The sequence below is a fragment of the Nothobranchius furzeri genome, chromosome 6 (assembly GCF_043380555.1).
Source record: "Nothobranchius furzeri strain GRZ-AD chromosome 6, NfurGRZ-RIMD1, whole genome shotgun sequence".
Classification (NCBI taxonomy): domain Eukaryota; kingdom Metazoa; phylum Chordata; class Actinopteri; order Cyprinodontiformes; family Nothobranchiidae; genus Nothobranchius; species Nothobranchius furzeri.
The window spans coordinates 22,954,325-22,972,038 of NC_091746.1; the positions used below are offsets into that span (position 1 = coordinate 22,954,325).

Here is a 17,714-nt window from a genome sequence, read left to right on the forward strand (position 1 = left end):
CAAATATCATAAGTGGCCATTTACGTTTTGCGATAATGGATTTGAACGCAGTCTCCATAGAAATCTCTGGAGGGAGTTAAAGTCAGTGTTGCCTAGCAACAGCCCCAAAGCATCACAGCTCTTGGGCCAAAATACCAGCAACAGTGTGTGAAACCTTGTGGAGACTACAGAACACGTTTGACCTTATTAACAGGATAAACAAAGTACTGAGATGGACTTTAGACCAAACACTTAATTATTTACCACCATAATCTGTAAATAAATTCTTTAAAATCAGACTATGTGATTTTCTGGATTTTTTTTAATCATTAGTCTCACAATTGAGGTAAATATGATGGAAATTACAGGCTTATCTCATCTGTTTAAGTGAAGCTTTTGCCCCGCGGCGACTAGTTAGGATTCCCTTGTGGCTCTAATTGGATTCAGTAAATGTCTAAAAGTATCCAGTTTTCACTGGTTAAGACTTTTCTTACTTGTTCTTTTAAAATTCATCGGTACCTGGAAGCTGCAACAGACTTGTGGTTAGGGTTTGGGCATGACCTAAATGCTGCATTCATTTTTCTCTCTTTTCTAAAATAACATTTATACGAGGCACCTTTCTAAAAACTCAAGGTGCATTACAAACAAGAGAATTAAAAAGATTAAAACTGATGCAAGAACAGAAAACAAATGAATCAGAATTGATTACAGATTTAAAGAGGTGGAGCGATGTGGTGTTCCACAGGGATGGTGCAGATCCCATGGAGACCAGTCGAGCAGTGGATAGTTGACAGAATCTGAGGGTGTAGATGTTTGTAGGAGATATGAGGGGCGAGGGTATGAATGGCCTTAGATGTAAGAAGCAGTCATTTGTAAATGATGCTGAACTTTATTGGGAGCCAATGAAGCTGCTGAATAATGGGCGATGTGGGCAGATGAAGGTGTTTTGGTGATGATACGGGCTGCAGAGCTTTGAATCAGCTGAAGTTCATGTAGTCTTCTGAGGCGGACCACAATAATCCAGGCGAGAAGTGACCAGACTGCCGACTAACGCGGTGGCGCATTTATAGTGATGGACAGAGGCGATTAATACTTCGTAGATGGTAGTAGCCCGTACGGGTGACTGCACTGATATAGGAACAGGACACGGTACGGTCTAGAACGACACCAAGGCTTTTAATTTGACCCAGACAGGAAGCCGTGGCTTTCTCGGTAGGTGACGAGACGGTTCCAGCCTCCCCGATGAGGACTTTGGTTTCATCTGAGTTCAGTTGAAGGAAAACCAAGACTTGATCTCCGATATGCAGTTGATACGTGAGAATGACGAAAGCAGCTCTGGAGGTAGAGCGGGTTGATCCCGGCTCCAGACAGAGAAGGCTGCCTCGCCTGCTGGTGGTGCCTGTGTTCAGCAGCCCGGCCTCTGTCAGCGACCCCCAGGGCAGCAGTGGCTTCATGTGTGAATGGATGAATGACTGATTGTGTTGTGAAGGGCCTTAGGGGGCTGTAGAACCCTAAAAGGAGCTACAAACGCAGACCAAAATCCGAATCCCTCAGCGGCAGAAAAAAGCCAAGAGAGTTTAAAATGTTCAGATTAAAGTAAAAAGCAGCAAAAACAATAAATGGTTTATTGTTCTTTACAAAACTACATCAGTGCAACGGGCTGTAACAAAACTCTCCTTTAAAAAGTACTACAAACGTTTTCTTAGCACCTCAAAAACCGCAAGCGTAGAGAGCAAGCGTGCACGTGCGCTGAACTCAGCAGTAACAGCTTTAAACGTTGGACGTGGATGTGAGGAGCGGGGAGGTTGTTCTGCACAGCCTGCTACCTCTTCAGGCCTCTCTGGGCCTGTTTCAGCAGCAAATCAAAGTCCAGGTCTTCAAACCTGCTTCTGCACGGCGGCGACGGCTCTGCGTCTCTGTTAGCGTCTGAAAAAAACCAACATTCAGGCAGATTAACGCATTTTAATTGATCTCCTCCTGGATTATGGGAGGAAATTCATTTCTCACCAAGGTCGGCGTAGTTCGAGCTGCAGAACTGCCTCCGTCCACCGAAGCAGATGTCAAACGGAAGCTCGTCGGGCTTCCGTAGTTTGCCTCCATTATCGATGGCTGCAAAAGCATCCTTCATGTTGTAGAACGTGACAAAGGCATAGTGGTCGCTGTAGGAGTAGATTAGAGCAGACTTTAAAGGAGCGGTTCACTCGTTTCTTCAACACATCTAAACTTCTATCCTAGAGTTTCACCATCAGAAGCTACTGCAGGAGATAGGTGTAGGAGACTATCTTCCATCAGAAGCTACTGCAGGACATAGGTGTAGGAGACTATCTTCTATCTGAAGCTACTGCAGGAGATAAGTGTAGGAGACTATCAGAAGCTACTGCAGGAGATAGGTGTAGGAGACTATCTTCCATCAGAAGCTACTGCAGGACATAGGTGTAGGAGACTATCTTCCATCAGAAGCTACTGCAGGAGATAAGTGTAGGAGACTATCAGAAGCTACTGCAGGAGATAAGTGTAGGAGACTATCAGAAGCTACTGCAGGAGATAGGTGTAGGAAACTTTCAGAAGCTACTGCAGGAGATAGGTGTAGGAAACTTTCAGAAGCTACTGCAGGAGATAGGTGTAGGAGACTATCTTCTATCAGAAGCTATTGCAGGAGATAGGTGTAGGAGACTATCTTCTATCAGAAGCTACTGCAGGAGATAGGTGTAGGAGACAATTTTCTATCAGAAGCTACTGCAGGAGATAGGTGTAGGAGACTATTTTCTATCAAAAGCTACTGCAGGAGATAGGTGTAGGAGACTATTTTCCATCAGAAGCTACTGCAGGAGATAGGTGTAGGAGACTATTTTCCATCAGAAGCTACTGCAGGAGATAGGTGTAGGAGACTATTTTCCATCAGAAGCTACTGCAGGAGATAGGTGTAGGAGACTATTTTCCATCAGAAGCTATTGCAGGACATAGGTGTAGGAGACTTATCTTCCATCAGAAGCTACTGCAGGAGATAGGTGTAGGAGACAATTTTCTATCAGAAGCTACTGCAGGAGATAGGTGTAGGAGACTATTTTCTATCAGAAGCTACTGCAGGAGATAGGTGTAGGAGACTATTTTCCATCAGAAGCTACTGCAGGAGATAGGTGTAGGAGACTATTTTCCATCAGAAGCTACTGCAGGAGATAGGTGTAGGAGACTATTTTCCATCTGAAGCTACTGCAGGAGATAGGTGTAGGAGACTATTTCATGCTCAAGCTACATGAAAATCTCAGTCACCCGTTAGAATCAGACACAATCATTAAAACGTGGTTTTCAGTGAACAACACCTTTGATGCCTGGATCCAGAAGAAGCTGGACCAAGACGGAACGATCACCGAGCGTACTCACCCTCGATCCCTGAAGTGGAGCGACACACACTCCACCTCCCCGAACTGAGAAAAGCGCTCCTGAAGTTCACTGTGTGTCATTGTTCTACGAATGCGGCCCACGTACACCACTCTGCGCTCATCCTGTCAAAACGATGGAAACCATCACCGCCAGCTGAAGGGAGGAGCTGGAGAACAGCTGACGTTCCACAAAGTTTACTCACTATGGCTTTAAGTTTCTGAATCCGGACCTCCTGCTCCCTCTGGAGCCTCCGGGACTCCCTGCTGCTGCTGCAGGAGCAGAAAGAGGAAGATGGAAAACGTTGTGTCAACAAACTGCACGGCTGACTGAAATGATCAGCTGAACTCGACAAAGACAGGTAACCGACCTGCGCACTTCCCTCCACCTTCTACGACGACTCGCTGGAGACGGTGAGCGGGTCTGTGAGGGGGACCTGGACCAGGACCGGGACCTGGACCTGCTGTAAGTGGATCTGGAAAAAGACAAACTGCAGAGCGGAGGAGCGGAGCGGGAGACACGGGAAGAGGGAGACGACAAACAGGAACTGCTCCCCGAGTGCCTGCGGTGGATCCTGTGGGCCGAGACAAAGTGGCGGTGAAAACTGTAAACAAAACGCTTGAATAAAAACAAACAACAGCGGAGGAGCACCTTCGTCTCTTCGGAGAACAACAACCACAGCTGCTGCAGGATGAGGAGGAGCTGGAGTCTGGAGATCTCCTCCGATACCTCCTCTTTTCCCGGCCCCTGACAGGAGGGCTGGGTGGAGGTGTAGGGAGGAACTGGATGTTGTCGACACCAACGCCCTCCGTCACCGCTCCCTCTGAAAGCTGCAGAGCTTCAGGACCGACCCAGGGTTTTTCCGAGTGTAGCAGCACAACAGACTCCTGCTGCTGCTCCGTGGAGGGTTCAGATGTTTGGCTGCACCGAGATCCAGGGGGGAGGTCGGCCGACCCGCAGTAATCGTGATCAAAGGATAAGTGTGAAAATGCGCGGGGGGCCGGAGCCTCTGCTGGACCTGTGTGGATCCTCTTAGACGGGAGAGGACGTGGCTCAATGACCTGAACGGACTTGGATGGAGGACCGTTACGTCTTGTGGGCTCATCTCGTTGAGAACTCTGAACGACTTCAGTCCGGACGGGATCTGGGATGTCCACGGGCTCCAGCGTTCGGACATCTAACAGAGTCCTCGAGTCACTTGGAGCTGCGGGACATTTCAGCGGAGACCTGGAAGTCCTCTCCGGTCCTCCAAGTTTGTTCGGCTCTACCAGAACGTCTGTTTCTTGGTTTGAAGGCGAGGAAGCAGTACCAAGTCCGGACTCGACCCGAGGAGCCTCGTGCTCTTTAGCTGCAACCACACAGAGAAGTTAGAAGCCTGATGTCGGTTTTTATTAAATGTCGGCTCACCTTGTGTCTCCTCGAACTGCTCCAGCAGGCCGGTCGGATCCGGAGCTTCGATTCCTGGCAGAGCAGAGGAACGATTATAGCTGCTGAAGGGTTTGTTGTTTTAGTTCACCTGTTGTTGTTTACCTTTACTTAGAATAAAGATCTAAAACTTCCTCATCTCTAGTAACTGTTACATGAAAACATTCATGTGTTCATCAGCCTCTGGATGGTGTTTCTTATGCTGCACCTTCTGCGCTGTAACTGCTCACCCTTCTTAAACCTGGACGTGTGTATTTACCTTGATGTGTGTATTTACCTGGATGTGTGTATTTACCTGGATGTGTGTATTTACCTGGATGTGTGTATTTACCTGGATGTGTGTATTTACATTGATGTGTGTATTTACATTGATGTGTGCATTTACCTTGATGTGCGTATTTACCTGCATGTGTGTATTTACCTTGATGTGTGTATTTACCTTGATTTGTGTATTTACCTGGATGTGTGTATTTACCTGGATGTGTGCATTTACCTTGATGTGTGTATTTACCTGGATGTGTGTATTTACCTTGATGTGTGTATTTACCTGGATGTGTGTATTTACCTGGACGTGTGTATTTACCTGGATGTGTGTAGTTACCTTGATGTGTGTATTTACCTGGACGTGTGTATTTACCTGGATGTGTGTATTTACCTGGACGTGTGTATTTACCTTGATGTGTGTATTTACCTGGATGTGTGTATTTACCTGGACGTGTGTATTTACCTGGATGTGTGTATTTACCTGGACGTGTGTATTTACCTGGACGTGTGTATTTACCTGGATGTGTGTATTTACCTTGATGTGTGTATTTACCTGGATGTGTGTATTTACCTGGATGTGTGTATTTACCTGGACGTGTGTATTTACCTTGATGTGTGTATTTACCTGGACGTGTGTATTTACCTGGACGTGTGTATTTACCTGGACGTGTGTATTTACCTGGATGTGTGTATTTACCTGGATGTGTGTATTTACCTGGACGTGTGTATTTACCTTGATGTGTGTATTTACCTGGACGTGTGTATTTACCTGGACGTGTGTATTTACCTGGACGTGTGTATTTACCTGGACGTGTGTATTTACCTGGATGTGTGTATTTACCTGGACGTGTGTATTTACCTGGACGTGTGTATTTACCTGGACGTGTGTATTTACCTGGACGTGTGTATTTACCTGGATGTGTGTATTTACCTGGATGTGTGTATTTACCTGGACGTGTGTATTTACCTGGACGTGTGTATTTACCTGGACGTGTGTATTTACCTGGACGTGTGTATTTACCTGGACGTGTGTATTTACCTTGATGTGTGTATTTACCTGGATGTGTGTATTTACCTTGATGTGTGTATTCACCTGGATGTGTGTATTTACCTGGATGTGTGTATTTACCTGGATGTGTGTATTTACCTGGACGTGTGTATTTACCTTGATGTGTGTATTTACCTTGATGTGTGTATTTACCTGGACGTGTGTATTTACCTGGACGTGTGTATTTACCTTGATGTGTGTATTTACCTGGATGTGTGTATTTACCTGGACGTGTGTATTTACCTGGATGTGTGTATTTACCTGGACGTGTGTATTTACCTGGATGTGTGTATTTACCTGGATGTGTGTATTTACCTGGACGTGTGTATTTACCTTGATGTGTGTATTTACCTGGATGTGTGTATTTACCTGGACGTGTGTATTTACCTGGACGTGTGTATTTACCTTGATGTGTGTATTTACATTGATGTGTGTATTTACCTGGATGTGTGTATTTACCTGGACGTGTGTATTTACCTGGATGTGTGTATTTACCTGGACGTGTGTATTTACCTGGATGTGTGTATTTACCTGGATGTGTGTATTTACCTGGACGTGTGTATTTACCTTGATGTGTGTATTTACCTGGATGTGTGTATTTACCTGGATGTGTGTATTTACCTGGACGTGTGTATTTACCTGGACGTGTGTATTTACCTTGATGTGTGTATTTACCTGGATGTGTGTATTTACCTGGACGTGTGTATTTACCTGGATGTGTGTATTTACCTGGATGTGTGTATTTACCTGGACGTGTGTATTTACCTGGACGTGTGTATTTACCTTGACGTGTGTATTTACCTGGACGTGTGTATTTACCTGGACGTGTGTATTTACCTGGATGTGTGTATTTACCTTGATGTGTGTATTCACCTGGATGTGTGTATTTACCTGGACGTGTGTATTTACCTGGATGTGTGTATTTTCCTGGACGTGTGTATTTACCTGGATGTGTGTATTTACCTTGATGTGTGTATTTACCTTGATGTGTGTATTCACCTGGATGTGTGTATTTACCTGGACGTGTGTATTTACCTTGATGTGTGTATTTACCTGGATGTGTGTATTTACCTGGACGTGTGTATTTACCTTGATGTGTGTATTTACCTGGATGTGTGTATTTACCTGGATGTGTGTATTTACCTTGATGTGTATATTTACCTGGATGTGTGTATTTACCTGGATGTGTGTATTTACCTGGATGTGCGTTTTAACCGTATTTCGGTCTTTGGGCTAACCTCGCTAACGCACGCGGACCGCCTCTGTGAGTGAACGCTGCTCTAAACGTTCCGTTCGTCCCGTCAGAGGCAGGCTCTCTGCTGAAACTAAAGCTCCTGTGTCTGCGCTGTTATTCCTGAACAACGCTACATCATCACCTGATGCCACTGCAACCCTCGGCTCTCTGGGGTCCGTTTGAGGAGACGACCGTTCTTGCTGCGCCTCCTCCTTTAGCTCCACAGGAGGTGGTGCAGGACCCGTTCTAGATTGAACTGGACTGTTGGGTGGCAGCTCGTCTCTGTTGGTCTCTCTCAGACTGGACTCTGAATTTCTGTTGCAGTTTGGGGTTTGAGGTGGAGATGCAGAGGAACCATCTGGAGGTGTTTTGGTGGCTTTGACTTCCTGAGGCAGAGCGGCGTCGTCCAGCCCTAGATCTTCGTCTGGAGACGACAGATGTGGCTTTGGCTCTGATGGAGCGCCCGGTGTCTGTGCATTCTGACCTCGTCGCCGCCTGGAGCGCGGCTGTAATCCTGTCCCCGATCTGGACTGTGGTGGGGGGTTAGGGGGTGTGCGAGGAACAGGCAGAGGGAGGAGGACGGGGTTTGGAGGATCAGTGCTAATGGCTTCTAGCACAGTGACGTTTGGGGTGGTCGTGTCCTCTAGCAGTGGACTCGTAGGCGAGATGATTTTGGATTCGGTTCTTGAGCTTTTTAATCTGGTGTGGGATTGGTGAGATGAGATGGGACTAGGGCGGTGTGGTGGACAGTCACAGTGGACCGAAGGTTGATGAAGGTTTGGGTCAGTGAAGTTCTGATTCTGACCCTGAAAACAGAGGATGGGGGTCAGCTCCCTGGGGGACTCTGTGATAGAGGGCCACCTGGTGGTGTGGTCCCCCCGCTGCTCCACCAAGGGTCTGCGGCTCTGGCGAAGCTTCCTGTACTCCTGCAGACTGAGCGACTTCGCCCTCGTCCTGCTTCTCTTTCCTCCGTCTTGCTGATTATTAATCTGTCCATCGTTTCTCTCAGATACGAGGGATGAGAGTTGAAGTGCTTCTGGGGTTTCTGCTGCTTTTGTGCTCTGTAGAGGTTCTGGTCCTGTGCCACGCCCACTTCCACCCCCGAGTCCTTCTTCCTCTGACTCATCCAACGAGGCCACGTGAACAGGACCGAAGCTCACCCTCTTCCTGTCTCTGGAGGACACGGCTCTGGGCGGGTTTCCATTCAGCAACACGCCCTTCAGACAGCTACTCTTCTCTCCTTTTACGCCCTCCTCGGTCCTTTTTACAGGCGCCTCATCCTCCGACACAACATGGATCTCCTCGTCGTTCTCTTCGGTGGGCTGTTCGTACTTCCACACCTCTTCCCGAGAGAACAGGGACGGCCTACTTCCTGGTTTGTCCTTCTCCACCTGAAGCTTGAAACAGTAGGGGTGCATGAGATTTACGAGGCTAATGAGGGAGGTGGACGTGAAAACTTCCACTGTAGCCTCCAACGCTTTAGGAAGAACCTTGTTTTCTTCTTTACGCCCAGTTTTACTTTTGGGTTTTGGTCGATGTCTCTGAGAAGGTGACGGTTCCTAAAGAGATGAAAAAAAGAAGAAAACGTTGGTCTGACACGTCTTTTGTGGCTAATTGGTGATCCAAACAGATAAACACAGTTATTTCTGGATCACACCCTTCATTCTGATCATCATTTCTGCCCACCTGAGAGACGTCCTCGCCTCTGATCAGCGTTTGGCTGATGAGCCCGGTGTTCGGCAGGACGTCAAAGGGAGAAAACGTCTCGTCTCCGTCCTCCTCCACACGGTCCAGCATCTCAGCCAGAGCAGAGAGGAGCGTCTCGCTGTCTTCCTCCATGTTGTTCTTGCTCTGAAAAAGAAAAACGGAGGCAAACTTGAGCCACTCATCTGTAAATGCCTGAAAAGGCCGTCACTGAGAACTTTAGCAAGTGTGACTCCAACAATAAACCAGCAGCCGTAACGCCGTTGTTCTGACCTCTGAACAAACACCGGAGTCTTCAAAAATGGCTAAGATGGAGTGATCCACACACGACTGACTGTTCAGGTCCCCTCCATCCTGAAGGACCAACTGCAAAAACACACAATCGTTATTAAGGAAGTGCAGCGTCGTACAGATTTCAGCCTTTTGCTGGTGGAAAACACTCCGTTAACTTCCACGCGACCCGAATTCAAACACTTCCTACAACGTAGAAGACTTTCTAGACTTACAGGATATCGCAAATATATCGTTATCATGATATCAGCATGCGCAAGATGCATATAGCAAAAAACAGATAAATATCACAATGAATGTCTGCTCAAATGTTTGCTACCCATAATGCATTCTGTCAAATGGAAGCATGATGCTTTTTAACTAATCAGATGGAGCCCTTCACCCATTTGGGAGGTCCTCATAGGTCAGATGCCCCCCCACCCCCTAAGTTTGATGGTTAGCAAACACCTGAGTAAGCTTTGTTCCGCTTTTCCCGGGGTACGCTGATTACCTCTTCTTGTTCATTTTCCTTTCCTCTTTCCTCGCAGCTTTTGTATTTTCTAATTTTTATGATTTTTTTAGTCATTTTATTATTTCTTTGTTTTTGATCATTTTTGTTCCCGAGTGAAGTTTTTATTTATCGCACCTAATATCGTCATCGCAATATTAATCACTGTCAAGGCATACGCAGGGTTTCCTACAATGGTGCAGCCCTGTTCACAAGCGCAAGGAGGCCTGAGGAAAACTGGTTTGGAAGGTGGGATCTGAAGCCAAAGGGATGGATGTGGTATTCATGCTGTCCCAGCAGGAGTTAGCAGTAGCTCAGGCCAACGTTTACGTTCACTAACCAGGTGAGATGTGGTTTAAACTAAAACACCTTCAAGTGAGAAAGGACGCGGGTCTATCCGAGCTAGGCTAAAACCCAAAGTAAACAGCACTCGTGATTTCAGAGATGATTGTCAAGCCAATAAAACAAAACTAGATATAAAAGAGGACTGGAGGACTTCGACACCACACCGTCCCAGCTGATCTAACAGGTGGGGAGTCTATTACAGCCAGCACCCGCGTGCACGAACACACGGCTTGGTTTTAACAGCGGAGGTTTGATGGCGTCGAGCTGTTCAGGAGACGGGAGCGGTCCATCTGTGTTAACCTAGTCGAACTAGTCACTAACGCACTAGTTCTAATGGACTTGTAGCGTTTCTGAAGGAAACCAACTGCACGTCAGAAGCTTCAAAGCAGAAACCAGAAGCTTATCAGAACATCTCGTGCTAACTAGGAACTCATCCACTTATGTTTTCTGCAGGCAGACATTATGTGAGGATTAATGGTGACGTTATTCACGCTTTCATGGAGCGGTTCATTCCTGAACAGCTCAAACGTGAAGCGAATCTCAGCCATCTTCCTGCTCGGTGCTTCGGTTTCAGCCACGTGTCGCTACCAGCACATGTGACCTCGCGCGCCAGCGAACCGCGGCTAACAACATCCGGTTCCAGTCACCGACAAGCTAACACAGGTAAAGCCGTACCTCGTCGGAGGCGTTGTAGAGCAGAAATTCGCTTTTGCCGGTATTTAAATGAACGTCTTCCCCACTGAGCTGAGCCGCCATCTTCCCCCTCCACACGGCCCCCTGGCAGGCCGGACGGGATCACGTGGTCAATGGCGGGAAACGAGAATAAAGAGCCGATCTCAGATCAGATTGTACGCAAAAGCTTTTACTGGGAGAGCGGAATGGCGGGAAGTAGTCCGATCCGGGGTCAGTTATAAGGAACGGGCCCTTTCAGCGTAAGTTTCACCTAAAAATCTTTTATTTTCCCACCAAGAAAAAAATATGTAAATTTGAGACGCTGCTGTTTTTAACCAGTTAGTTTGGAACTGAAATAGATTAACTAAAGTCTGCAAACATCAAAGGTAATGGACACATGCAATCAGTTTTTAGGAGTTGAACAAAATTAACGCACTTCTGTTTGATTTTGAAATGTAAAAGTTCAGTTTTTTTCCCAAAACTTTATTGAACATGGTGATAAGTATACAAACAAATTGCATACAAAATTGAACAAAGAAGATGAAACATATGCCAGGGGGTGCACTACAGAAATGTTACACACATCCAATAAATTATAGGTGGTGCAAATAGTTATAGTTTTTAAAGCTTTGTTGTTTAGTGATCCACTAATCAATTTTATATAAGATAGAGTGTCACTATAATAGTGCTTGAAATTAGGTTTTTGGTTACTATACTTGCATTTGTGGAGATAGAATTTGTAAAAGTTCAGGGTTGAGCTTTTTATTTTTTTAATGAAGGCGACACCTAGTGGCCAAAGATGAAACATTATCCTAACCCTAACCCAAGGGAAAGACTGGGACGAAGTTGCTGGGCCATTGCCAAACTCAGTATTTTAAAAACGTGACGCTAAATGTGCTCATTTTCCTTTAACTACAGATCTGAATGATTGAACCTTTTTATTTGGAAACGAACTTATTTTTGCAGCAACACTGAATGTGGAATAACCAACACGAGCAAATTTGTTAAAGCACACATCACCAGTGGTATTCGTTACTTATGTGTTTTTTTTATTCCTTAAATTATGTATATATACAGCATTTTTAACATATTTTGATTATTTTAACTATTTCTATTTAATGTTGTCTTCTTGTTTATTTTTACTCCTTTTCTGCTCCTGTAATGAACGTTATTGCTGCTGTCACACTGAGCTTTCCCCACTGAGGGACAATACAGGGATTTTCTATTCTACTCATTTATCTGTAGCCTTTCCAGTTCCTGTTTTAAAGTAGGTTCAATATTTTTTACAGGTCAACAACAAAAACCAAAAAATAGTAATTCTCTATAATGAAAATGCAAAATCTCACCTATTAACTTTCATGCATTGGAGCAGAAAAGGTTCATAAAACCTAAATAATCCATTCCCAGTTTGCTCCACTCTGATTTACTGTGATGCTCACCTGTTCCAGCCACACACCTGAGGTGTTCTGTTCATCTTCATCACAGACAGCAGGTGCTCACACAGGTTAGTGCTGCTGAACATGGAGAACATCTGAGCATCTGGACCACGCTGTGGGTCAGTGTGTCAGGGAGGAGAGATAAACACTACAGCAGCTCCAGAGTCCTTCTGGTGGAGCTAAGCTGGAGTTTGATCATCTGGGTGGAAGTTGGTTGGTGTGCTTTCTCTGTCAGCAGCAGATTACTGAGCTGTTCAAATCCATCTCTGGGCTTCAAAGTCAGCTAACTGCTGAGTAAAGTCAGCGCTGAGTAAGAGGAGTGTTCTCAGTTTGTCCGAGGCAGAGGAGAGACCGCTGATGCTAGTAGCATGCATGCTAATGACTGTAAACCGAAAGGAGGGGGCTATAAAACATAGAGAGCAATAAAAAGGAGACAAAAGCAACATAAAACGTAAAAGGAGCACAAAAGCATAAAACCAAGTCACGTAAAAGCCAAACAATAAAAATGAATCTTAAACGACTCTTTAGGACCTGCAGCGATGGTTACAGTTCAACTTACATGTGGAAGCTCATTCCAGAGAGAAAAGCCCGATCACCTCTGGTCGGTAGCTCCAGGTCAGCGGCGCGTAGAGTTCGTGATGGGGTTATGGAGGAGCACCACCACAAAGAGAGCGGAAGAAGCACAGAACTTTAAACTTAGCCAAAAAGCTTCAGGGAGTCAATGTAACGAGGCCAGCACAGGAGTGATGTTTAGTTAGTGAGCAGGTTTAGGATGGAGGAGGAGGACTCCTGTCTCCCTGTGAACCCACATGGGTTTGTTGTGAGAAAGTCCTGGTCTTATATTAGTAATATGTGTTGTTTCAGGGACACTACCAAATAAAGTTTAAACATATAATCAAACTTATTGTTTATTAGGAAATCAGACCGATTTAAACCGACAAACATGCAGCTACTCTTTGCTTCCACTAGATGGGGCTGTTGCATAACCATTACACTGTCTGCAGCTTTTCTAAAGTTATGAGTTAATAGCTCTGTGGTAACTGCCTCTGCTGCTAGAAACCATTAATTATAGATAGTTTTATTGTTTTATTTTCTCTTCTCTCTGCACACCACCAGCTGGCCTTTGTGTTGAATGTCATGAAGTCCAAACTAAAATAAAACCTCACGTATACGTGTTTTCCATAATACAGAGCAATCCTTTTATTTTATTTATTCTGGGATGTGCCGGGGCTCCCGCCTCATGGCGTGTTTCCTCTCAGCTCTTACTCCTGCTCTTCATCCCAGGCACCAACTTCGCTCTTATCTTTCACCTCTCTGTCTGAAACAGGGCCAAACAGTCTCCAGCGGGTGAGAGGCTGTGTGTGCTGCATAAGTGGGTCACCTTACTGCAGCATCCACAGCTCAACAACCATGTCAGTACACGGGCCCACATGCACAAACACTTTTAACCCACTCTGCAGCAGGTCTGTCCCACTTCTCCCTCAGGAAATTCACCCAATCGGCACCATTAGGCTCCATAGAGCCGAGTGCCAGACTTCACTTTTGGTGTGTGTGTGTGTGTGTGTGTGTGTGTGTGTGTGTGTGTGTGTGTGTCTATCTCAGCAGTAAAAAGCAGGATCCCGCGTCGGTGGAGTTGTGCTCTCCTGGATCTCTCAGCTCTCACTAACAGATGTTCTCTGAGCCTTGTGGGACGGCTTTCCTCCCCTTCTGCTATGAAAGTAACAAAATAAAAAATAAAAAACTTGCCTACGGTAAAGACGGGGACAAAGGCTCCTTATCTCATCAGTACCATCAGCGAGTCAGCTGTCGGTGTCCCGCTGGTGTCCAGTTAAAGACCGTTACACAATACCTGAAAGGCCATGGAAGTGCACGCACAGAAAGCCCTGCATGGCTGAGCATCCGGGTGACTGGAAACACTGAGAAGAGCAGCCAAGCGAGGGCGGGTCCCTCACTCGGAGGCAGAATTCAGACGAGTCAGACACGCATACAAACCCCGCGTTAACCTTGTGTTTGCACCCAGCTGTACGCTGTGTTTGGTACAGGAACCGGACTAAAACATCTGGAGAGCCCGCTGAGTGACAGGTCTCCTGTCCCCCACAGCAGGTGTCAGTGCCTAGACCTGTTTGGTGCTCTCAAATTCTTTACTAACATTTATGTTTCTACTCCTTACAGTTGGTGATGCCCCTGTTGAAAAAGAAAAATGGAGAAATTTCATTGAAATCTTAATGATAGTTGTTTTTATCAGCAGGAGGTTGCAGGTTTGAATCCTTGCTGCAGCCCATGAATGTGTGGGTTTCTCCGGTTTCCCACAGAAACAGGACTACTGTCCTTAGGTGTGCCCCTGTGTTGGACAGGTGACCTGTCCACGGTGTCCCCCTGATGGACTTTGACCCCCACGAGCCAGCTGAGGACAAGCGGTTAGGAAGACAAGTGAGGGATTTATTTAAAGACTTCATCTCATCTGTGTAACAGGTTTAATCAGACCTCTTACTGTCATTGATGCTGTTCCCATGACAACGTTGAGATGATCTTTGACATGCTGACCCACACAAGCACAGGGTTGAAAGGTCTTTTATTACTGGAGCGAAGACCAGACCATCCCATAGTTGTCAGAACATCTCCGCTCGTTTCTGTTTTGCTTGCTTCTCATTTTTAGCTCGATCTTCGGACCGGAGAGAGAAAATACCCCGACTGAGCCTGAAGCAGCTGTCAGGGGGAAGTTATTACTGCTGACCTGCTGGACTCATGCATGTTTACAGCAGCAGCACCTGTGTATCCCAGGCTGGGGTGAAGCTCTTTTGGCAGCAGCTGGATGAGAATGGTGTTCAGAAGGTAAACGTGGCTGACTATCAGGAGTCCGTGTGTGTGTGTGTGTGTGTGTGTGTGTGTGTGTGTGTGTTTCCTACCTGAAGGGACAACAGAACAGACGAGGCTCTTTAAACCCTCATGGTACAGCAGAGTCTATCCTGCAGCAGCAGCTCAGGAGGTACAGCGGGTTGTCCAGTAATCAGAAGGTTGCAGGTCTGACCCCGACTCTGGACAGAGAATTATGCTGTTGTGTCCTTGGGCAAGGCACTTAACCCACCTTGTCTGCTGATGGTGGTCGGAGGGACCGTTGGCGCCTGTGCTCGGCAGCCTCGCCTCTGTCGGTGCGCCCCAGAGCAGCTGTGGCTACATCGTAGCTCATCACCATCATTGTGTGAATGGATGAATGATTCACTGTGTAGCGACATGAATGGCCTCATTTTGTGACCCAAAGGTCACACTTCCCCAGCTAGGTCACGCTGTGCTGGCTGAACTTCTGTCCCACAGATTATCCATCACAGCAGACATAAATCATCTTTAATCTGTCTGCTGTTCCTCTGCAAGATGAAGAACACTTCAAGATTCAAAATAATCATTTTTAATAAACTATTTTTACTGTTATTACAAGGTTAATAAATAACCATCATGGTTCATTATAAATATATGTAATTACTGAAATGACTTACCGTAAATCCTCTAATACAGGCCGGTATTCAATTAAAGGCCGGGTCTCCAATTCTGGCCGGTGTCTAAGTCAGCGGAGGTAAATAATGGCCGGTCTCTTATTGTGGCCGGATGGCATGTGGTAACCAGCAAGTACGAGGTCCCAGCGGCAGGGTTATAGTCTCCAAATCAACCAGCAGAAGGCAGTAGAAGTTCACGCAGACCTTTTTTAGGCCTTTTCTTCAACGCTTTGTAAAACTACAGACACGATCCTCTATCACGCTCCTACCACACAGAGTCACGGTGTCAGTTAACCATGCTAATTCAACCCGCTCCACAGAACACACATCACCTTCCCTGTGGCTTACATAACACTCACACAACACGCAAATCAGCACATAGGAACTAGCAGAACGATAGGAAACACATATAACACAATACCCAGAATGCACCTGGCTTACAACCCCAGCCAGGTCATTACACTATCAAGTTCAAAGATAACGTGCTGATTATGCTGCAGAACACTCTGGGGAGCAGCAGTAGGGGGTGTATGAACTACAGCAATCCCTCCGCGGTAGATGCTTTCCAGACCTGGCCGCGATAGGTGAAAATCCGCGAAGTAGGGACTCCCAGCATGCCCCTCGCGGGGATTCCCTTCACGTCGCACCTACGTCACAAACCGCGGCTATAAACGGAAGTCGCCTTTCCAGCTCACCACTCAGTCATCGTTTCTTCAGATTCACGATCAGAGTTTCCAACCTACCGATCAATCCAACGAACTATCAGCTCATAGTAAGTTATCTTACTTACTTCTGGAAAGCCCGGCATTTCCGTGTCACTCCGTTGACGCTCGAACGCTCGGGGGTTTCCTAGAGCACCAACGCTATCACTTCCGCGTCTGTGAAACCACGCTCCCTATTGAATTATCGTATGATCACATTCTCTTTTTGGGGGTAAAACTCAAGTGCCAGACCGTAGGTACTGACACGCGATCGTTCATGTCGGTTCATTTCCTTTAATGTTTTCTGTCTTTTATTTGCGCCTGATGTGTATCGCTGCTGTGGAGTGGGGCGCATCAACTTGTCCTCCGACGCACAGATCACAGCAGGGAGCGCTCAGCTGTTTTCGCGGTCGGTAGATCTGCCTCCTGAGCACGGCCACAGTAACAATCAGGTGTCGCCACCTCAAAAACTAATTTAACACGCGATCGTTCATGTCAGTTCATTTCCTTTAATGTTTTCTGTCTTTTATTTGCGCCTGATGCGTTTCGCTGCATGCTGTGGAGCGGGGCGCTGCGCGCATCACCTTGTCCTCCGACGCACTGATCACTGATACAGCCGCCAAACAGCAAGCGCTCCGCTGTTTTAGCGGTCGGTAGATCTTTTAGAACTGCAGTTCAAAGGTAACTCATGAGGTGAATATATATGAACCCAGGTAGCAGTTTTTCTTTAGGATTGAGAGGAGATGCAGGAAGATAATAAACAGACAGGACAGAAAAATAGTCAAATAAAAACAAGTTAGTTTTTGTACCTGCTGTTGCAACAAACAGACACCATTGAAGGTCATCAGAAGTGAGGAACAGAAAATGAAATAATTATTTTAATGGAACTCCTAGAGGCTGCAGGCGCATCAGTGAGTTTGCAGCCGCTGTGCAGGGGGAGGGGGGAGAGAGCTGAAGCAGAAACTACCGTTGTTAAAAGAAATGTGTTTAACTTTGAAAATGTGGGCGCAATTTTAATTGTCAAAAACTCCAGCGAACCATTAGTTCATTTTGCTCAAATAGAAATAGAGGCCTGCCTCTAATACTGACCCTCCTTCCAATAAAGGCCTGGAGCTTGATGAGCTTGAGTCAAATACAGGCCCGGGCCTGTATTAGAGGATTTACGGTATTATTCTTTGGATTAATAATAATGATTATTTATGGTAATCAGTAATGTTTGACAGTGTGAAGAAGGTCATTTGCACGTGTACACACCATGCAGA

General features: G+C 46.1%; 1 protein-coding gene across 1 annotated transcript; it reads right to left on the reverse strand.

The window, feature by feature from the left end:
• Positions 1–1,590: 1,590 nt before the first annotated feature.
• On the reverse strand, positions 1,591–11,140 carry LOC107392417 (peroxisome proliferator-activated receptor gamma coactivator-related protein 1). The gene is made up of 11 exons (XM_015970217.3): positions 10,831–11,140; positions 9,306–9,398; positions 9,015–9,179; positions 7,471–8,887; positions 4,765–4,818; positions 4,009–4,705; positions 3,728–3,931; positions 3,563–3,629; positions 3,361–3,482; positions 1,987–2,138; positions 1,591–1,905 (listed from the first exon to the last, which is right to left on the reverse strand). The coding sequence occupies exons 1-11, from the start codon at positions 10,909–10,911 to the stop codon at positions 1,802–1,804; spliced, it is 3,156 nt and encodes a 1,051-aa protein (XP_015825703.3). The 5' UTR covers positions 10,912–11,140; the 3' UTR covers positions 1,591–1,801.
• Positions 11,141–17,714: the final 6,574 nt, after the last annotated feature.